The following is a 23,080-nucleotide window of genomic DNA, read 5'->3' as shown; positions in this document are numbered from 1 at the left end:
TATGGTGACATATTGTGTATAGCCATGATTAAATAATAACATTACAAATATCTTAAACACCCTGATAAATGTCAAACTCGAGCCACAGGCCTTTTATTTCCCATCGCTAGATGTCGCAAGAAGCCAAGGCATCACTTGTTCTTCCACAAAGGGGATGCACCCTGCACAATTAAAACATATCGACCTCGAGAGACGATAATGATGAGTCAAGTCAAGTCACATTTATTTATATAGCCCTTAATAACAAACAGTTTCAAAGGGCTTCACATGCCCACAGTTGATAAATATTAACGACATCCCCTGACCTTAACCCCCAGGAGGCCAAGGAAAAAAAACATCTGGGGAAAATTTTGAGAAACATTGAGAAGGGTCATAGATGGTCGAATCTCTCTTCCAGTATGACAAGGTGCAATGGATGCCGATTGGGAAAGTGCATACATAAAATTGAGTTGTGTTGAGCGCTTGTTCAACCACACAAAACAAAAGTAACAATTTACAAGGTGACTTAAACTAAATTATTTTCCGTCAACATATTTTTACCCAAGTACGTCTTTCAGGTACTTTCTACCAAACTGGTGGTGAACACTTTTGTTGTTGTTGTGAACGGCTCCTTTAACAACAGAGCGGAAAGTCTCGCGGCCGAGATCTCGCGAGAATCACTTGGCGCCGCGACCTCATGTGAAACACCATCCGCACGAGCCACAGCACACACTAGTCCTCCGACCGACGTTTTTTTTGCCTCTGCGGCGAAAAAACCGCGATGGAGATTCGGATTGCGTTCGTCTGAACCACCGCGCCCCCTTTTAGGAATCCGACAATTCCCCCTCCTAACACCCTATCGCGCATTTTAATCTAGACGTTTTTAAACAGGGGCGGCGCGACGATGTGGATTCAGGTCCGCACCATAGACGGGAAGGAGACCCGAACCGTGGACGATCTGTCCAGGCTGACCAAAATCGAAACCCTCCGCGTGAAAATTCGGGATATCTTCAACGTGAGCCCGCAGCAACAGCGCCTCTTCTACCGGGGCAAGCAGGTATGCTACCCTGGTCACGCAACATTCGTCTTATTTTATGTATGTATGTCCATGCAGCGAAAAACTAGTGACACTCGGTGGCTTCCTGTTTTGATAGGAATTCGCCAATAGCTGTTGCGCAAGAACCCCCCCCTCCGCTCTCTGTTTTCAAAGAGTGGTCCCCACGGTCATGTCAAGTTGTTTTGGGAGTCCCCCTGCACACACAACATGCGCCTTGGACATGTTTGTTTACATTGACGCGGTAGACTAGGTGAGAGCGGAAGGAGAGCACCCATCCACTTCACTAATGCCGCTTTGCACGTTAGGATCAATTAAAGTCATTAACTCATTATATCGATTTGATTAAAATCGAGGTGGCAAAAGTATTCATCCTCTGTACTATAAGTACAAGTGCAGATGCTTGACTTTAAGTACTAGTACTGATACTTGAGTAAAACAAACTAAGGAACTGTGCCAACGTCTTTTTCAGTTCAAGAAAGTTCAGGTTCCAAACGCAGTATCAAGTACTCAGCCAGCGTCTTTTTTTCAGTTCAAGAAAGTTCAGATTCCAAATGGAGTATCAAGTCCAGCTATCTTATTTGAAGGTATCAGGCATTATTGGAAGCTGCCGATACCAGCCACCGATACTTAACATGCACACACACAGACAAAATATGACATCAAGCAAGTCGTCCTCTGCAGTTGCGCTAAACTGCAGCAGACTGACAAATCGACGAAATATGATGTGTCAGAAAGAAAGGTCTTTGTTCGCAGTTTTTGGTCATTGTGTTCAATTAAATTATATGTATCAATAGTACTTGAGGTATCATTACTTGTTATCAGCGAATACTCAAAGAGTGGATACTCGTGCTGGTTTTGGTCCGATTATACAGTGACTAGAAAGAGTCAACAACTACTCTCAACTGGCAGGTTTTTGTGAAAAACATAATCGTGCAATCTCTCGCTGACTTGTTAGTTTGGGCTGCTGGAGTGTTGATAAATAGAGTGGTGCCTTTGAAAAACTAGTTACATTGAAATATCAAAACACGGGAAAAGACGACTAAAAAAATCTGAACTTTTTGCGTGCTTAATATGAGGCACGTGAAATTTTGGCAGGTGTGTGCGGACTCTTTTTCATATTCGTCTTCCCTGGAGATTTCAGAAAGTTACTTTGCCGGAGTAAGGAGTAGAAGGTACGGTTTTCAAATGCATGGCGTAAAAGTACAAATTTGCGAGCAAAATTAACAATAAAGTACATATCGAGAAAACATATGTGGCGTTATGATAACAGATCCATAGAGTTCAAAATATTTTTGCCAAGATAAAGTTAGAATATTAAAATAATAAAGTCAAAGTTTAATCAGAGCGGAGCGTTCTCTAATAGGGAGTGTCATTGGTTTTATTGGCACACATGCCCCCGCCCCCACAACTTTATTTTTATTTGAATAAATGATCATTTATTGAAAATTATTTTATGGTCCCCCAAGCTACGGCTTATTGTGTCTGGTTTGATGAGCCCCGATGGTTCTGCCACGGTTAAGTCATGCATTTCTTTACTTTACATATTTTTATTCCGTGTCAGGCAGAAAGGATTGCGGTGTGTATTCTTATTGCGGTGTGTAAACTTGACTGATTCGCTAAGGACATTTTTGATGACTTTGCCATCACTTTTGTTTTGACTGAAGACAATGGGCAAAAAAAAAAAGTTTACTATGACGGGGTGCATCAGCTCTTTTATGATAGTTCTTTAGATCTGTCAAGATTTTACAAGCGCACTATCGGGTGTCATAAAATGCACACTCATTGGTAACAATTTTATCTGTCAGTCGGATTTTATTTAGCGTCACATAGCTAAATAGGGTACAACGTGTTTTAGTTTAGTGCATAGTGGCTGGGGAGGTTTATCTACTTTAGTGCACAAGGCCACGGGTCTAATAGGAAGGTGTGAATTAGAGGACAAGAATTATATTTTGTCGTTTTCACATATGTAATATGGTATTGTGTAAAGAACCTGGAAAATAAAATGAGATTTGTTTCTAAATAGAAGTAGTCCTCAATTGCAGAGATACACCATTAAACTGTTTCTCACCATTTGCAGATTTTTTTTGGAGGGGGGGCACATGGCTAAAATGGCGCCCAGTGATGCACTTCGGTGTCGGGCATGAGTCCGCCCCTCCCCCGCTAACTTGAACGCCTTTGTTCGCATCAGTGGTTATCCGGTGCAAAAGGAAGTTACTTAGTTATTATTGCCAGGCTCAGGCCTATTAGCTCGCAAACTAGCTGGCGGGGTTGCCAGACAGCATCCATTTTCAGCGTCGCGTGCTTTCACGCATTCAGGAGGCCCCATGGCTACGGTGTTTGAAAGCGGCTTGATTCAGTGTCATCATTTGTCGGGATTTTTGAAGCCTCATTGTGTATGCTTGGTGATTTTAGAGGCGTAATGATCAGGCAATTAATGAACAACTCATTTAATATCAAATGAATCAAATGTTTTTCATCATCCATAAATTGTTTAATTGAAGATGTCAACCTATGAAAACGGTAAATATTCTCATACTATTATTATTATTATATACATGTTATCCTGTTTGCTAGTGTGGTTTTCTTAAACGGGTAAAAGAGAAGGTGTCAGTTTCGGATAGGAAAAATAATCCCGATGATTTTGGTGATAATTGAAATCATGATTATTCACTCTGCCATTTATTTTCAGGGTACAAGACAAGAAAATGTTTCAACGCTCAAAAAATATGAATACACATCAAATTCTTTGAACCACTTTAATGATGTAAGCTCCTTTTGGAAAAAAAACAATATTTATCAAATGAGTTTCTTTTTATGACCGCGTCGACGCAGGAAGTTTCTTACCGTGTTGTGTGGACCCTCGTTGTTTACATCCGAGTCCTACTTCCTGCAGTCACATGAATATCGCTAGAATAAGAATGTACTTTATGAAAGAATCTGACCAACGTACTACCGGTACTTCCTGTTGTGAAATTGAGGTCTCTCACAAAGATACGTTGGGAGTGTTAATGAAGAGAACATGGTGATAAGGAAGCGACTTGAAGTATTCCAAGTCCAGAACTCTGGGCTGCTCGAAGGCCTTCAGATTTGGTGAACTCAACTAATACTCAACACATGACTACAACTATTAGCTATTCATGAAATAATGATATATATGGTTGTGGAACACACTTATTTCGACACTCTAATAAATAAATAAAGCATACATGCGGTATATTTAAAAATAGTTGGTATCAGCCAATCATATTGAAGCCTTTTTGATTTGAAAATAGCATTCAACTTCTTTGCTAAGTCAGTTTGAATTGTATTAATTGTATCGCCCTACTAGCGACACAAACATCTGAAGGCCTGGGGGAGTACTCATAAATCAAGGCAACTACAAGGCTATGCTAATTTTGTGTGTGTGCGTGTAATTTTTGTTATTCGCGGTAGGTTTTTGATCCCTAACCTCCGCGAATATGTCGAAACGAAAGCCCCGAAAAACGCGTAGATTTGATGTTGCAAAAAGACATGGCGGTTGATTCACGGTTTAATTATTAGCTGGGTTATGTCACAAAGCAGTTTGGGGAGGTTGGGGGGCGGGGGGGTTTGCTGGCTATGCTGGCAACGGCGAGGACTGCGCTACGGCAAAATCCCGCATTTCCTCCTCAGTCTAGCTAGAAAATGAGCAGGGGAGGCTTGATTCGGGGATTTCCGAGCGCCGAGTAATGCATGGAATGAGCCAGCGACACCCAGTCCGACATGAGCTCGTGCCCTCCCGCGCACGGGAAAAGCTCTGTCTTAATTCCTTTTCAAAATGGCGTCTTGTTTACCCCCACCACCACAAGCACACACGCTTGCACACTCAACACACACGCACACACACATACGTTCCAGCTCAATGCAGGCCCCCGCGAGGGTCTCGACGCCATCGCTGTTCGGGGTTTTATTTGCCGTGCTTACTTGTGTTTCACTTTGCCGCGTCTCGTGTGGCCATTTTTCACGACACGTACACGCACACACCTTCTGTTGTCCACGCGGCCTTGCTACCTCGTGCCCACGGTCGCTTCCACTCGGCCTTTCAGTTAAGGAGAAAAAAAAACGAAAGAAAGGTCGGCTTGTTTATTAAACGGTTCAACATGTTTCATGCGTTACCAGTTTGTGCCGTCTCCCGCCGTGAGTCGTTGCCTATTGTCGACTCGTCGGAAAAGCTTAACACACAAATGCCGCGCGGACGCACGTGCGCGCCTTCTTGCGGTGACCTAGTTAAGGCTTCAACTTTTTGATTATTGCACATGCTTGGAGGTTTTTCGATGGCTCCACTTTGGGCAGTTTTGACGCAGCCAAGCGTGTTTGTACTCGTGCGCTTCATGGACGGTCACCAGACAAAGAAAGGCTCTGGATCAGGAATCTTTGCACACGGTTCCCCCGTCTCCAACTGCAGTGTCACCTCTCATGTCGAAACGCAACGTTTTCCCTTCCGCCGGTTGACCTCCATTTCGAAGTAGTGCTGTCTTTGAAAACGTTGTTACAGCGCTTCGCTAATTCTGACAATTCTTCGACTTGAGCGTGAAGAATGTCCTCCACATTCCACCATCGACGATGAAGCTAACTGAGCAGTTAGCTTATTTTCCCAATGAATCCGAGTTAAGAAACGTTAAGATGTTACTGAAAACGTTGCTCGTATTGGTGATTATTTGTTATTATTCAAGTGAATCTCTGTTTAAGAAGTGTCATTTCTATTTCCTATATCCCGAACTGTTAAACCAGTCCTTCTGGGGTAAAAGGCCTTTAGCGTGAATTTAGCGGATGGCTGACACGCCCCACGGCCCGTGTCATTGTTTTTGGAAATGTGACCTATTTTGCTCAGCTCTTTGCCGAGACGCGCTGTGGGTGGAGGGCGAAGGCGAAAATCGTTTCGGATAGCTGCCAATGCTGTGGGGGGAAGCTCTGGTTTCACACCGTTTTATCCTGTCGGAAAAATAACACTGCAGTCCCTCTCCTCACTCGCTTCAAAGTCTATTGATCACGACCCGGCTGTGCTTCATCGGTCTTATTCTGCATTTTTATTTATTTGTTTGTTTGTTTGCTTGTTTGTTTGTTTATTTACTAACTATTTAAATAGTTCCCAGCAGTGTTAATAAAATAGTTTTCAAAATACAGAAAAGGTAAATTATTCTACACTTGATATTTTGTCACAGTTGTTAGACTATCAACGGATCTAGTGATACTTTATTTTATTGTTATTATTATTATTATTATTGTTATTATTGTAATTATTATTACAATTTTGCTATTGAAGACTTCTGGAGACAAGCAAGCTCCAAACGAAACGGCCAAATTTAACTTGTGGAGGCAGGACATCATGACCAAGCTGCTGAATTATTGTCAAGTTTCACACAGAAGTGTGATCATTGCTTGAAAGTGGCTGGGTTTTTTTTGGGGGGGGAGGAGGCTTTTTTTACCGTCATCAGTGAGAACCACTGCATGAGCAGTTGTTTTGTAAATTAGCTCCACACAGAGTTTTTCCTGGCTCAAATTGAGGCAGAGGTGGTGCCATCCTGACCATGAGCATCATTTTTCGAAGAGGATTAAAGAGAATATATTTTACTGTCTGTCTTTGTGTTTTGTTGCACCATTTGTGTAAACATCTCTTGTTTGATGAGCGATAACGCCACAACATTGTTGATAATTCCGTGAACCCTTCTATGCCGTTTTCCATTGTCTGTAGGCACGAAGCTATCGGGCTTGGCACTCGATGGAAACACACAAAAGTCTATTTTCCACCGTGTACATGTGCCTTTTGTGTTGTTATTTGAACGCTAGACACCATGTGGACACAGTGTTGGCGCCTAATTAATATTTTAAATTTCCTATTTACAGACAGGATCAGATAAAGGAAACGTGACACAAGTTCAAATTCGACAAGATTCGCCTCGCATCGTTGCCCACAGCAGGAAGTGCTTTTTTTTCCTCTTCTGTTTGTTTTTGTTTTTTGATGGGGAGGGGGGTTGTTTTTGATATTAGCCACAAGTCTTTTGCTTGTCACTGTTTGATATTCGTCTTTGGTACCTGCAACAATGTGGAAAGCGCCGTTTGAAAGGATGCCGGCAGAAATAACTGAAGAGAAATTAGCCCTGCGGAGAGTTGGGCTTGTTTCATTCCACTGCACATTCACACACACACACAGTTGATTTGCTTTGGTTTGTTGCTAGCCTTTTTCATCACGCGAAGTGTCTCCAGTCTGTCCATAGCGTCGTTCGGATCAGACGTCCGCAAGTAGAACACTGCGTGACATTTCACTGAGTCATAAAACGAGGATACCAGAGGCAACGTGTGTTTATATTCTACTGCAATATTTATGACCGGGAATAGACTTATACCCATGCTCGGTCCGGCACACGGAGAGAAATCTGGACGGATTCGCATCAAACGTCCCCTTTTCTGCGCGATGTGTCTCTTTGTGTTGTCGGCTGCTGAGGGTGTTGTGATTGGGAAAAACTGGGGCTGTCACAGCGAGGGTGCCGTTTGCGCTGTGGTGGTAATAAAGTTGCCGGAGGGGAGGGCGGGGGGGGGGGAATAGCGAGAGCTCCCGAGATGTGATTCGGTTTTAATGCGGAGCGTGCAATTCCGCTGCGTTTTTTTTTTCTTCTGAAAATCTAGCCTCATGTTTCCCAACGCGGTCACCTGGTGAAGGTTAAACAGGGACCTGAATGGAAAACTAAGGTTGGGTCAGGTGGCTGCACAGTTTTCACCGCTGCTTCTCTGTTCTACATTTTGCCAGACAATTAAAACTAGAGAGGGGATGGGGGGGGTGTACCCTCCCACCCTCGCCCACACCCAAATCGCTACGCCTTCAAATAGTCTCTTCCTGGAGGCGCGGTGGCGGCCATGCTCGGCTCGGCTCGGCGGCACACAATGGACATGGAGATGAATGGCTGACGCCTGTAAATGAGTCACGCTGACTTATGGACGCGAATAGATGGTCAATTTAGCAAACCGCGCTCTGAAAAGTCTGCAAAAATCGGCGGCGCGTTGATGGTACTTTTTGATTATTTACACATTCAGGTTCACGTGGATGAGGGATGTTGAGGGCTGGGGGGTAGGAGATCGGGCATGCTCCCGTTTGGTCGTCATGGCAACCCATCGTTTCTTTCCCCTCATAAAATTTTCGCAAAAAAACAGCACGGTTCCGCATCTTTTTACTTCCATTTTGTAAACGCACGCATGTTTGAAATCAGTATCGCTCGTAAGCAAGATGGACCGCCGGATGATTTTAGTGCTCGTTCGGCAACGTCCTTAAATGCCGCCCGTTTGCTTCTTGAAAGCTTCTTCTCTGTAAGCCCCAGAGAGCGGCGATCGAATGTAGCCGTGTACCTTGTTTGTCCTTGACAGGCTGCTTGCCGTTTTGGTGTAACAGCGGTGGGTCGTTGTCCGCTTATGTTTTCAATTCCTTCGTTTTTGGTGATAAACTGCATCTGCATTTGGCTTTCGGATTGAAAGATGAATGAGACAAAAGTTCAGAACGTCAGCTTTTATTTCATGGCATGTACATCAAGATGTGGAAAACCAATCAGGGCCCAGCACCTTTTGTTTGAAGGCACCCGCTTTTCAAGTGAGCAAAAGTATTAGGACGTGACTGATGGATGTTTCCAGTTGCTCCGGTGTTGCCTTTTTGATTGATCATTAACATTAGAAGCCTGTGTTTTCCACCATTTGCTTTTCTCTCTGGAAGTTTTGATTGGCTGGCCCTGACAGTAACCGTTAGTACACGTTGTATCTCAGTCACCTCTTTTTGTGTTTTTTTTTTTCACCAGATGGAAGATGGCCAGACGCTGTTTGACTACAACGTGGGTCTCAATGACATTGTCCAGCTGCTGATTCGCTCCCAAACAGACCCTGCGGACAGCCCCGTGACCAAGGAACCGCACAGTGTGGCGTGCACTTCGGCCCCTGCCGCGGCCTCCGCTGTCCCTCGAGCTGAAAGCCCCGACCGCCCAGCTCCCGTCTCCCCCGCTGCAATGGAAACTTCCACCGATAAAGACAATGACTGCAGCGCCGCGGCCGAGACTGCCAATGAGCCCAAGCCAGACCAAGCCGTTGCCCTCAATAACTCAGCCGGCACCAAAAATGGGTTCAAGCCCTCGAGTCCGACGCGCGATACCCAACTCCCTACATCCAGCAAGAACACACTGGTGGACCCGGGAATTGGGAAATACAAAGTAAGTCTTGGACTGGCCTGTTTTATTCGATTTGTAGGAATTGTACAGCCGTAAACCTTGTCAATGGGAAACCAACTGGGAATTATATAAAGTCATAATCATACTAAATATTTCTATATATTTAGTATGATTATATATATTTACACATATATATATATAAATTCTTATTTTTTTTAATTTTATAGATGAATACATTCAATCAAAAACACTCCAACCCCCCAGAATTTGCAACAACAAAAAATGTCGATTCTTCTCTGTTGTAAAGACGAAGAACTGTTTAACAGTCAAAATGTTCTGCCTGTAATTCATATTGTTTTTGTTGTAAATGTGAAGGGACCAAAACAAAAGCACGGAAAACATTTGTTTTTGTGACCGGCCTAATGGCACCCCCATTTTCCGCCTCCAGATTAACGAGCTGGTAGACTGCAGGGATGTGAGCGTGGGCGCCTGGTTTGAGGCCTGCGTGGAGAACGTGAGCCGCGCCCCTAAAGGACCCGTCAAAAACAAGGTGGGGCGACCCCCGAAAAGGACTAACGGAAAGCTGGAGAGCGAGCAGGGCCAGCAGCCCCTCGGCCCGGGCCAAAGCACGGACAATGTCAGGAATAACGTCAATGCGTTAAACTCGGAGAGCAACGGCGCATCCACATCGCAGACGGACTCCACCGACGAGGATGTCGTCTATCACATTAAATATGAAGAGTAAGTGCTGTTTCGTCGTGCTGGAAAATACTGGCTGATGGTCTTTGTTTACTCAACCGCAGATGGGATGGGTGTCTATTAGAAGGGTTGCCTTTCATCTTTTTTTAACACCCGTATTTTGGGGGAAAAATGATTTGAAACTGTCGTTTAAAAAAAAAAAGATAAGCTACTAGAAATGGCAAAGCATCATGCTGACCTGGCGGTAAGTTCTAAGATCAGCTCTGGTCGTCCTGTGTGGAGTTAGCATGTTTTCCCTCTCGCGCGTTGGTTTTCTTTGGGTACTCCAGCGTCCTCCCGCATACTAAAAACATCCATGTTGGGTGAATTGAAGACTGGCATTTCGGGATGTAACATAATTCTCTTGACAAAAGTCAGCTAGAATTCATCAACCCACATTTTTTAAAAATTCTCTTGCCCAAATTCAATATTCATCGTTCTTCAGTTTTATTGACTGGAACTGTGGCGTAAAGCAATTATTTGAAGAAGGTGTGCATTTTTTTTTCTTACCATTTATTAAACGGTGGGCCGTTATTTGAGAAAACGAAACGCAAGCTACCGGATCGGAAGTGTCGTTGCTTTACCTGCTAGTGAGATAATGAGCTTGTGTGCCTTCCTCTGTGGCATACGGTATGTCATGCAAGATGTTGCGGCGCGGCGGGAAATCGGGTTGCCGCCGATTAGTAGAACGCAAGCGCACGGCGATAAAAATGCACGCGTGCTTCAGCAATGGCGACCCACAAATTGGACTCGTATCTGGCGCGTACCCCTCTCTTTTTTTTTTTTCCTGTCAAATTAATTCTGCAAGCCGGCGTTTCCATGGTTACCCCCGCGTTCTCGGGAGCATTACTTTTTTCCGCCGCTCCTCCGGCTTTTGTCTGTAATTGCTGCGAACGCGTCGCCGTTCAGACATGGCCGCCTTGGCATGGCTGACGCCGCGGGTATTTTTGTGAGCGTTTCCAATTTGCGCTTTTGGTTGTCGACGTCATTTGAATCTATGTATAATGCGCTTGTTCCATTTTTAATAGGCAATTGAAAATCCCCAAATTTAAAAAGTGACTAATCGTGGATCATTTGTTCTCTCCATTTTCAGCAGGATTTTTTTCTTAAATTATTAAAATCGCAAAACGATTTTAATCGAAAAAGTACCTCCTGCCTTCCGTCGGCCTACCGTGAAAAAAAAAATCTGCTTTTTGTCTGCGTTTTTTTTTTTGTCATCTTCTCGAAAGCGAAAGGGCGGGCAATTTTTTTTCCCTTCCCTTGTGCTTGATTTCCCACTCCCACATGCACATACATTCTCCCCCGTAAACACCTGCTTGGGCACATGGTCTTGAAAATAGAAGAGCAGCTGCACAAGATGAGCCGCCGTGTTTTTTTTTTTTAACAGGATGGGATTTCCACGGAATGTAATTTATCTCGTGAAGCATTGATAGGCAGGGAAAACCCAATCGCAGTGTGCTTTTGGGGGATTTGTTTCGCTGGAGATGCACAGCATTCAACAGTAATTGTGCCCAATAAATATTTACCATAACTCATCTGTCAACTGAAATCAAACAGTTTAACACCATCACCGGTTGCATTTGGCAAGTTTTATCGAGTCGGGGTGAAAAGGAGTTTTCCCCCAGTTTGTCTGTGAAATTCAAGCTTCTACATAAAATTATACAAAAAAAAAAACCCTCAAAATAACTGAACAGCTGTCATTTGATGGCAATGTCGCTTTGCATTTGGGATCAGTACAGCTTCTGACCAGTTGACCTGGCCTTCTCGTCTTATGCCAGCTACCCCGAAAATGGTCTGGTGGAGATGCGAGCGGTAGATGTGCGGCCACGTGCCCGGACCCTGCTGCGCTGGGACCAGCTCATGGTGGGCATGCACGTGTTTGTCAACTACAACATGGAAACGCCAGAGGAGAGGGGCTTCTGGTTCGACGCGGAAATTCAGACCCTCAATCAGGCCTCCCGCACCAACAAGGAGCTCAGAGTCAAGATTCTCCTGGGGTGAGGCTCTTGAAAGATCACCCCTTCTTCAGCTCCTTCACCCTATATGCTAATCTTCTCATTGTTTTGTGTGTCGTACCCTCCTCCAGGGGTCCCGGTGACGTGATCGGGGATTGTAAAGTTCACTTTTTGGATGAAATCTACCAGGTGGAGAAACCAGGAGCTCCGGCGCTGTCGGCTTCAGATGGACAATTTAAAAGTGCGCAGCGTAAAGCCACACTGACAACAGAAAATGAAGTCTCAGTTAGCATCATTATAGTTGTTAAAGAAGAGCAATATGACATCAACGATAGGCATTTGAACTGATCAAATGGTACCCGAGTTCAGGATATATCGGGAGGGACAAATGGCTCAACTTCCTTGATCAACACAAGTGGAAATGTATCGGTTTTATACTATTTTTACGGCGCGAGCGCTCTTGGAATCGCTATGTGTTATCTGTGTTGCCTTTTGGTGCCCCCTAAAAAGTTAGTAAAATATTGTTGCAGACACCCAGTTTCACTATTCAACACGAAAATGGGCGCATAGGCATGTAAATTATCAGAAGCCCCACGAAAACATGCCAATGATCCATGCCTGAAATTAATGGGAAGTTAGCCATTAAAAAAAATTTAAGTAGCTTTTTTGAGTGAATTTTCAGGGCTCAAAGATGTAAAAGTTTGACTAGCATTTTAAGGATTCTGAGAAAGACAAACATAGCCCCCCAATACTAATTTCACTGCTCAAAATGGGATGGACACGTCCATTATAAAAGGCAGCACAAAAAAGTCTCAAGTCAGCCATTTTGTTTTGAGGAAGCCATTTTGGAAAATCCGCCTAACTGAGCCCTAAATAGAAGCAAATATCCTTAGTGATGTTAAGTTACTGAAAATCTCAAGTATCTGCCATGAAAAGGGATCTAGTAGGCCGTTCATCACTGCTTGCATCTTTGATTTTATAGTAATTTCAGATTTACCGCGGTCCAAAATGAGATGAAGCTAGCTGCCTCGAAATATTGGAAAACCCCTTCTAACAAATAAGACTCCATGTTTTGCTGTCCCCCTTGTCGGTTTTAGGGAAGAGCGGGCCGGAATGCAAACACTGTAAGGCCGACCCGGACGCCGAGTGCCGCTTCTGCTCATGCTGTGTGTGCGGCGGCAAGCAGGACGCTCACATGCAGCTACTCTGCGACGAGTGCAACATGGCCTTTCACATCTACTGCCTCAACCCGCCGCTGGCCACCATCCCGGACGATGAGGACTGGTGAGATGCTGCCGCCCAGCCGTCTTGTCGTCTGCGGGTTACGGCGGGTTTAAATATGTTCTTGATGGACGTGTGTCAAACTAAAAAGGGGGAAAAAGGGTTTATTCCATGAGCTAATCCTGCGTGTCTTGACTGCCAAACAAGCGCGTGGGTTTGCTGATGCAAAGGCAGGAAGAGCCCACCCGCTATTTTTCTATTTATAGCTCTCCCTGTTTTGTACCTGCTACAAGCTGACATCGGCGCATAACCTCTTCCCATGTGTTGCCACCAGGTACTGTCCCACCTGTAAAAATGACACCAGCGAAGTGGTCAAGGCCGGGGAAAAGCTCAAAGCTAGCAAAAAGAGAGCCAAAATGCCATCGGCCACCACCGAGAGTCAACGGGATTGGGGCAAGGTGAGTGTAAAAATCCACAATAAGGCAAATTGAAAATGGGAGCAGAGGCAAAAGAGCTCTTGCGCCCTTTTTGTCACAGCAAGTCTTTGAAATGATCTGCAAAATATGAGCGGGCTCCACCCGCAGGAGATGGCGACGGGAGAAAAAAAAGCTAGGCAACGTAGCGCCGCCTATCTGTCAAGGATTCCTGCCTCTAATTGGGAGGTATTTGGACAAATCCCCGAGTAGGCCGCTTTAAACCAAAACGGCTCTCTTTCTGTTCACTTTTGGGCCCGAGTCGTGAAGACTTTTTCGTGCATTCTTTTGTGATAGCCACGTCTATCCAATTGGATTGGTGAAATTGGTGTCAAGGGGCAAATTTTCTTCTCAATGGCTTTGCGGGGGACCCATAAAACATATTTACTTTATTATTTATGTACTTTATATAAATAATAATGTCAAGGGCTGGCAAACAGCGGCTTGCTGATCTCTTATTTTCCGCCATTTCTTTTTTTTAAAACCTTTTTTGGTTACGAGAACAATGCCGCTGAGCGTGACCGAGACACTTTCCTGGACTTGTCATGGGAAAAATACCTCGTTTCTTCTGTGGAACATTCCCTGTCTGTGGGCTAATTTAAAACAGTTCGTGTTGTGTATGTCTTATGTTGTCACATTTAACAGCCATGATATCACAGCCAGCGTTGTCCTAAATTGTAGCTTCTTTTAGATAACCCCCCCCCCCCACCACCCACTTTTATTCGCATTACGCCGTACGCGTTACACTTTGAAGGAAGCACCCCCCCCCCCCCCCCCCAGTGTAAAACTGTTCGCAGATGGTTTAATAAAAATTCTCGGACATTCTTCTGTCAAAATATTCACTTGGTTTTGCACAATTGGTTTTATCTAGCTTTTTTTTTATAACTGCGTGTGTGTCGATGTGATCTTTTGATGTTCTTTTCAGGGCATGGCCTGTGTGGGACGTACCAAGGAGTGCACGATTGTTCCCTCCAACCACTATGGACCCATTCCCGGCGTTCCTGTGGGAACCACATGGAAATTCCGAGTTCAGGTTGGCTGCCATCTTGTTGCGAGGTGTAAACCGACGCGTTTAATTTTCCTCCGCCCGCTCTTATTTTTGCATCCTCAGGTGAGCGAGGCGGGAGTTCACAGGCCGCACGTTGGCGGCATCCACGGTCGCAGTAACGACGGCTCCTACTCGCTGGTGCTGGCGGGCGGCTTTGAGGATGAAGTGGTGGGTCACGTGTTATTTAGTGCTGGATTTCTTCTGGTTGACTTTCTTGTGGAATACTATTTACGTGACTTTGTTTAGGACCGGGGGGATGAGTTCACATACACAGGAAGCGGAGGCCGTGACCTCTCTGGAAACAAACGAATTGGAGAGCACTCGTTTGACCAGACGTTGACCCACATGAACCGGTAAAGTTTTTTGTTTTGCTTATTATTATTATTATTATAACGGATGGCCCGGTGACCCAGTGGTGAGCGCGTTGACCTCACAGTGCAGAGGTACCGGTTCAATTCCAGCTCCGGCTTCCCTGTGTGGAGTTTGCATGTTCTACCCGGGCCTGCGTGGGTTTTCTCCGGGTACTCCGGTTTCCTCCCACATTCCAAAAACATGCATTGCAGGCTGATTGAACACTCTAAATTGTCCCTAGGTGTGAGTGTGAGCGCTGATGGCTGTACGTCTCTGTGTGCCCTGAGATTGGCTGGCAACCGGTTCAAGGTGTCCCCCCGCCTAATGCCTGAAGACAGCTGGGATAGGCTCCAGCACCCCCCGCGAGCCTTGTGAGGATAAGCGAATCGGAAAGTAGATGGATTTCCATTATAAGAGTCCAGCACTTTACTCAATGCAGCTCTGCTTACCTTTGAGTTTTTATTGAGCGTTTCATGCTGACCTCCGCCCATTGTTTGAAAGGTTCTCCGGATCGTCGCACCTTTCCGTCAAGTCCATTTCCCATACTGTAACAACTATACATGATAGATTTGGTGTACTTGCAGAGCATTGGCGCTCAACTGTGACGCCCCACTAAATGACAAAGATGGAGCCGAGTCCCGGAACTGGCGGGCTGGGAAGCCGGTGAGAGTGGTGCGCAGTTCCAAAGGCCGCCGCATCAGCAAATACGCCCCCGAGGAAGGAAACCGCTACGACGGCATCTACAAGGTGAAGGAAGTGAAGGGCTCTGTTGTGTCCGGTGTTCACTTTCACAGCAAGTTTTGAGTTTACTTTCACTCATACTTGTTTGGTTACCCAAGGATAAAATGCTCATGTGGAAAACACTCCACTAACAACCCGGGCTAAACTTAACTCCTCCCTGTTATAAGAAAACCTAAGTCAAGAGTTGTCATTTCAACAGACTGTACTTCTTGACACAATTACTACTTTCCTATTAGCCATCCCTTTGTTGCGATACTCATAAAGAGCACAAAAACATAAAAAGGTAAATATTTCAGCATATGGCTGAGGATAGATTCCTCTGAGAAAAAAATTATTGCTCGATGTCGTGAGCACCGTTTTTACAGATCGTGCGTTTAAATGTTGTTGCCTTTTGTTGCAGGTGGTGAAATATTGGCCAGAGATCGGCAAGTGCGGCTACTTGGTGTGGAGGTACCTGCTGAGACGGGACGATCAGGAACCAGCACCATGGACACCTGAAGGTCTGGACAGGATCAAGAAATTGGGACTATTGATCCAGGTGAGACGGCATGAAATTATTGTTTCCTTCACGTTGCCCCCACCCCCACCCCCACATTACTTCCCACCACCGGCCGTGTGTGGGTTTATGTCCGTGCAGTACCCACCAGGCTACCAGGCAGTCATGGCGAACAAGACAAAGAAGGAGGCCATCGCCCGGCCCGGTCGCGGCGGTCGGAGTAAGCACCACTCCGGGAGGGGACGGGGGAGGGGCCGGCCACGGAAGCAGCTCAAAATAGAGGAAGAGGAGGACGAAGAATACGAGCACCTGATGGCTGCCGTGGAGGAGGAAGAGGAGGAAAGGCCGCAGAGTAACGGCGATCAGAAAACCATCAAGGACTCTGGTAAGTGGTGATTGTTTGCTTGTTTGTGGAAAGTTTTATTTTGTTTATTTGTCTTTTTTTTTCATTTAAATTTTTAATTTTTTTTAATTTACAGAACTGTAGAATGGGTCAGGCAGGTCTAGACACTCATTCATTGGGAAGGCGGTTAAAATGCTGCTGTTTGGGTTATCAACACTTTCAATAGTGTATGAACTATTATTGCTTCATCGCGTTTTTCCTAATTAAAAAGAAAAAGAGGCATTTGAAGGAGGCATTTAATTTAATTTTATGGGATGTTGCACGCTCACAAAGACTCTCCGAGGCCATTTTGGGGAGGAAATGCGGTAGTAAGGTGTGCATTAATGAAAAGACAAAGAAAAGGCATTTCCCTGTGGAACCAAAGGCTGCTGTTTATTTGTCTTCACACCTCCACAGAGACGAAGACGAGGAATTTGTGCTAATGTGACAGGCGACCGGATTCAGACGAATGGCATTTTCCAGAGGGGTAAAAGGAAGCGTCTAGTTGAGGGAGGTGTTTATTTTTTTTTAAGTTGATGTCGTACACAGAAACAATGGATTAAGAGGCATTATTTCAGGAAATATTAATTATTGGGCATTTATATGAGGGAGGTGTTTATTTTTTTCTGCAACCCGCAGTCTTTTTGAGACAATTATTGGAGAAAATACACTCGTTAAGTGTGGATCACTTGCGCCCTCTGCTGGCGTCACAGGAGAACAGATAGAAACTGCATTGGATGATTGGGTAAACAGGTGGTGTGTGTTTTTCTGAAGTTGTTACCCCCATAGAGTCTCTATCGGGTATTGCTTGAACGATTCCTCCTGATCAAATAATAATAATCATAATAATAATAATCGTTTGTGTGTGTATTGTTTAATAATCCCAGATTCGTCACCGGCATCCGAGCCGCCCACCAAGCGCCCGAAGGTGGAGGAGGCCTTCGTGCTGTCGGAGCAGCAGCGGCAGTTGATCGGAGAGGACGCGGCCAACAAGAAGCTGTGGGACGAAGCCCTGGGACACCTCGCAGAGGGACCAGTATGTTCTGTATCGCTCATAAAGGAATATGCAAATACAATGTGGGATGTTATCTGCAATCCCCTCCAACCACTTTTAAAAAAATGAAACGTACATTTTCTTTTGTGCTTTGGAGAACTTCCTGCGTAAGATGGAGCAGATCTTCATGTGCGTTTGCTGCCAGGAGTTGGCCTTCCAGCCCATCACCACCGTCTGCTCGCACAACGTGTGCAAGGTAAAACAAAATTATTTTTGGGGGGGGGCGGGGCCTGGGGGTTTATTTCTCAACAATATCACAATAATCCTATTTTTTAAAAAACGAGTATAAAGGGACTACTTTTTCTCTGCGTGCTTAGACGTGCCTCCAGCGCTCGTTCCGGGCAGAGGTGTACACCTGTCCCGCCTGCCGCCACGACCTGGGCAAGGACTACGTCATGACGCAAAACAAGACTCTACAGCTTCTGCTGGACCAGTTCTTTCCTGGCTACACGAAGGGCCGATGAGAGCCATGACGCTCCAAACAGGAAGGCGCACACACGCGCGCGCACACACACACACACACACACACACACACACACACACACACACACACACGCACACACACACACATTCACACACACACTGTTGAAAGCTCCACTTTAAGGGATGCATTGCACTTCCCCAATGGGCACATGTATAGTGCATCACAGCCATTTCATGTATACAATCAGTGAGCACACAAAGCACCTCAGTAGCTTCCGACCTCATCCGTTTTCTCTGCAAACCTCACCAGCCTGAGATTTCACACCAAGGACTTGAACGCACGTACTCACGAGCCCGCCACACGCACACACACACACACTTCGATACTCTGCAACAGGGGTCACCAAACAGTTTGCTACACACTTCCAATTACCTTACATGTTGGTATTGTTTTTGCCCGGCTGATTTAATCAGCCAATATTCGCTATTTGAAAAGACTAAAATAAAAATACCCCCCCACCCCAAAAAAAAAGCAATTAAAATATATATATTGAGACGTTACAACATAAGACAAAGTTAACTATGTTCTATGTACAACATTCCTGGGAAATCAGAATTCTCCCATCACAGGTCTCGACTCGACTGCAGAGAGCACACAAAATTGGCTTGAGGGAGGCGTATCGTCAAACGGAGGCCACCGTTTGACGAAATTTGGTATGTCATATGTCTGCCAACCTGCATTTATCTGTACCATCCACGCACTTTGATGATGATTAACATCTTTGATGTTGCCCCACTCCCAACCCCATTTGGCGTGTCTTTGAGGACACAGTTAAACATTCCGGGACCATGTCGTTATAGTCTCATTCGTTGTGTTGTTGAAACCCATTTTGAAGAATGCGTCCCATTTCACAAGTCTCGATATGCCCCGTTCGAAGTGTCTTTGATGGTACGCTCATTTGAGGTGCGCTCGATGTACCCCATGTCATGTGTCTTTGAACATACAGTCATTCGACAGCGATTTGATCAGGCACCCTGTTTTGAATTGTCTTTCATGATACAACAAGTTTTTGGTGTGTTTGATGTTACACCCGATGTGACACGTTTAATGCTACATCCACTTGACACATCTTAGATAATGTGGCCCTTCGATGCAGCTTTGTCACATCCAATTGATGTGTCTTTGACCCCCTCCCACTCTGGCACATCTTATACCCCCCACCCCAATCCCTGTTATGGTGCATTCAAATGTTGACGGTTGGCAGGATTTCAAATTCTCACCTCCTTTATGGTTACGTCACACGTTTTCTTGTCAAGAGACATTTCCTTGGTGGGCTTGTCGTGTTTGTTCTGATGTCGTCCTCGCTTCTATTCAATCATTCAGGTTTATTTGTTATTGTTGTTGTTGTTGTTTCATAACATGCAATTATAAATGGTCTTTTCAAGGCGGAACTGTGATGTGCATTAATGATTTGTTTTGTTTGTGGCTAACTAAATAGCGCTCCTTCCTGCAGTGACTTCCTTCTGTACGTGAACCTACAGTGCTAAAACCCCTTTTTAGACGTCTTGTGGACGCTTGGCTTCAGTGCTGTTTTTACTTTTACTTAAAAATCATTCTTGCACCCCACCGAAGAATTTAAGAGTCACATTTCATTTCTCTTAAGACTTCAAATCTGTCCGATTTCTCATAGGTTTTGAGTTACTTCCCTATCATTTCTTTTTGCCGAGCGCATTCGCCAGTCTGTTGAGGAGTTCCACTGCATCATGTTTTATACATGTCATAATACTTAATATGTACCTATTAAATATTTGGATTCAAGACAAGCTTTTTTCTTTGTGTATGTGGAGTACTAATAGCATTTAGCACATCAAAGTCCGAACTAAACATTTTTGTGTACCAGATTATAATTGTTCCAACAATATTTGTTGTTAGGGGAAGAGGTCTTAAAAGCCTTGATTTCAAATGAACCATCGGGGTAGATTTTGGGGTTGTTTTACTATAAGCACAATAGGTACAGGAGCACAACATGCCAGTAGAACATCATGAAACAAAACGGAATGCAGATGCAGTCAGTCCAATCACAACATTACAGCTTTTCTTCCCTCATGAATCAACCCAGAAAACAGAACATGAAAACAATTGCGATTTAAAGGTGATAATGAAGAAAAAAAAACCTTTGGATAATTCCCCTTCTTGTCTAATTTACATGTTCAAAATGACTTCACTAAAATGGTGTGGCTATTTAAGTACCAATAAATGGGGTTGTTAACATAAGTGGATGTTAGTGAATGCTACACAGTGGTCCCCCTGAAAAATAAGATTCAAACATGGCAGCCATTTTGTCGCCGCAGTACCAGAATGTAAATAAAGAAATAAAATAGACCTTTGTAATGTTGTACATTCAAACAATAGAACGACTCAATGGGTAAACAAAGCAGAGCTACATATGCACAGCTAACACTAAACAAGCCAAAAGGCAAACCTCCTTCCCTATCACCCAAACTTGATGGTCATGGGGGAACACAACCAAGAGATCAATAAACACAAAACAGGGGAACGAAAGGGGGGGGGGGGGGGGGTTGGAAGGTTTCGGGAAAGGGGCTGGGTTTTACTCCTCGTCGGAAGAGTCCCTATCGAAATTGTAGGCCATGAAGAGAACGTCTGGTCGAGGCGGGACGAGGGCGTGGCCCGGTTTCACGATCTCAAAGCCCAGGAAACTGAATGTACGCACCAGCTTGGCTACGGGGGAAAAAAAAAAAGCACGTCATTAGTACATGCATCTATGTTCAATATGTCAGTTCAGCGTTATCCGAGGCCTGGTGTGTATACATACCGCGATCATCTCTGTTCTTATAGAAGCAGACAAAGACGCCGACCACTTTCAGATGTTCTTCAGCGTATTCCAACAGAGACGCTAAGCTGCAAACAAAATAGAATCGGACAAAAAAAGCCCTCAAGAATATTAGAAAATACAATTAGCATTAAACCAGTAAACATTGTATGTGGCCATTTTTTGGGCAGGTAACTTGTAGCAAGAGTTGGTAAATTACAGATGTATTTTTACAATGTGATTGGCTGGCAACCAATCGAGCATGTACCCCGCTTTTTTTTCCCCAAACGTTAGCCGCCATCGGCTCCAGTACGCACTTGCGCCAGAAAAGGGCTCACCTCTCCTTGCTACCTTCGGGCAGCGGCTCGAGAGGAATCTCCACAAAGAGAGCGCTGCTGCTCACGACAGCGTCCCATTGAACCGCCTTGCTGACCGTGAGATGACTTTGGAAGTGGAGTATCCCGGGGCGACCGCTGCCTGCTGGCTCCTCACTAACGGTCAACTTCAGGTCCTGGCGGGAAGATGAGGGGGCAAAATTAAATCCTTCGTCATCTTTGAGCGGACGGGCAGGAGGGCTGCGACTTACTGAGTGGAGCAACCGAGCTGCAGGAGCGTGATCCCGTGTGCCATTCCCTCGCCCACCTGGGATCTTCAGGGGTGGGAGAGGGGCATCAGGAGCACCACAGAGGCCCTGGGCCGCGGGTACTACAGTGCATGGACAGACTGCAAGGCGGGCACAGAAAAAGCAGTGTTAGCAATGGAACGAAAATAGAAAACTCGTTTGAATTTGCATTTATTGTCTGTATTGTAAACTTTGGGCCTCCGTTTTGTATTGCACCCCAGGTTATTAGATTTACACTCAATGTCAAAAATGGTTTAGATGTTGTCATTAAAAAAACAATAATCAGGTAAGGCCCCGTTAGAAAAAACGAGAAAACGAGGTGGAAACCTGTCGCTGGGTTGTCTTTGCTCTTTTGGTGGCTTGCTTGCTGCCATATTCAACGTTATGCTACATGGCTAAGCCAAATATTTCCTTATTCCGACGATTGACGCCCACACGCACGGGTGACGCCGAGTTTACGCTGGTTGGGGCCCCCCCGGAGACGTCATTACGTAATGTGACGTCGCTCGAAGCGCAGCCGTCTATTACATAACGGCCTCAACTTGGCCACAAGTCACGAGACCGATATGGGGCGGAAAAATATTGTTCTGACATGATAACGTACCCGATGCCTTTTAGAAGCTTTAAAACGTATTTTCTAGACTTCAATCAACACTGCTAGTTCGTTGTCAGCAGCGTTACAAGCACAACAGTATTGCATGCATGGTGACGCACTTATGCTAAACGAGGAAGTGGGTTTAGGCGTACGTATCAATCGCAGGATAAAGGTGAAATGTTTACCAGAATGTCATCAAAACTGCATTGAAGCGAAGTTTAATTACTACGACGACGTTAGTGCACTGATTAGCCTTAACTGCTCGACTCAGATACTGGCCGACTAGCATGAACGGTTAGCGTAAATAGTCGTAGCGAGCCAACGAGCGATAGGCAACAAACGACAATTTAACGTATCACTTTCGTAACTCAGTGTGAATTTATGTTTGAAGAGCCTAAGAGGTGCGGTATTCCGTATTATGAATACATATTTAATTTCACTTGAGCGGATTGTCGTCACCCCTCCCCCCACACGTCGATTAGCACCGTTAGCTCTCTTGCTTACTTACTTTGCAATCATGTCACAAATACCGCTACTCAAATCCGCCATGGTAGTGAGAGACTGTTGTTTTCCTTCCTTTTCGCGAGCAAAGCAATGACTGTTTAGGATCCGCTGGAGGTTGGATTTTACCATCCGGCCTCGGGTAGAGACACGACTGGCCGACAGATGATCTCTTCCCCGCTATGCCCTGGTGATGAGTGACGGACCAAAGTTGAAGGTAGTTTGTTTGAGTGACGAAGTCAAGGTACACGGTGAATGTTAACGCACTTCCGTTTGAATCATCGCGACATCAAAAGAAAGTGATGTCTACTGGTTCATATGGGCAAAAAGTACACATAGATCACTACCTAAACCTAATATAAAATATTTAACTTTGCTGCGTCAATTAACGTGCTTGTTGTGACAACATTTTTATGCAATCTCACTGAAAAAAGGATTTTATTTTTCAAATAAA

At 44.9% G+C, this 23,080-nt stretch overlaps 2 protein-coding genes across 3 annotated transcripts; one reads left to right on the top strand and one right to left on the bottom strand.

Moving 5' to 3' along the window:
- The first annotated feature begins 663 nt into the window (after nucleotides 1-663).
- Nucleotides 664-18,609, top strand: LOC127591376 (E3 ubiquitin-protein ligase UHRF2-like). Of its 2 annotated transcripts, none has more exons than XM_052051482.1 (16): nucleotides 664-1,036; nucleotides 8,833-9,237; nucleotides 9,644-9,936; nucleotides 11,712-11,930; nucleotides 12,020-12,129; nucleotides 12,986-13,172; nucleotides 13,444-13,567; nucleotides 14,508-14,615; nucleotides 14,694-14,798; nucleotides 14,877-14,983; nucleotides 15,566-15,728; nucleotides 16,123-16,260; nucleotides 16,360-16,603; nucleotides 17,488-17,636; nucleotides 17,752-17,850; nucleotides 17,972-18,609. In XM_052051482.1, the coding sequence occupies exons 1-16, from the start codon at nucleotides 884-886 to the stop codon at nucleotides 18,116-18,118; spliced, it is 2,751 nt and encodes a 916-aa protein (XP_051907442.1). In that variant the 5' UTR covers nucleotides 664-883; the 3' UTR covers nucleotides 18,119-18,609. The 2 variants fall into 2 exon arrangements, with proteins under 2 accessions (XP_051907442.1, XP_051907443.1); XM_052051483.1 differs by lacking the exon at nucleotides 664-1,036 and adding an exon at nucleotides 7,921-8,056.
- Nucleotides 18,610-20,054: 1,445 nt separating this feature from the next.
- oaz1b (ornithine decarboxylase antizyme 1b) lies at nucleotides 20,055-22,858 on the bottom strand. The gene is given in 6 exon segments (XM_052051380.1): nucleotides 20,055-20,817; nucleotides 20,912-20,997; nucleotides 21,247-21,419; nucleotides 21,495-21,581; nucleotides 21,583-21,631; nucleotides 22,634-22,858. Coding segments are annotated over 6 exon segments (651 nt in total). The 5' UTR covers nucleotides 22,759-22,858; the 3' UTR covers nucleotides 20,055-20,686.
- Between the last annotated feature and the right edge of the window lie 222 nt (nucleotides 22,859-23,080).

This window comes from Hippocampus zosterae, chromosome 18 (assembly GCF_025434085.1).
Source record: "Hippocampus zosterae strain Florida chromosome 18, ASM2543408v3, whole genome shotgun sequence".
Taxonomy (NCBI): Eukaryota; Metazoa; Chordata; class Actinopteri; order Syngnathiformes; family Syngnathidae; genus Hippocampus; species Hippocampus zosterae.
This window is presented reverse-complemented; position numbering and strand designations above follow the sequence as displayed.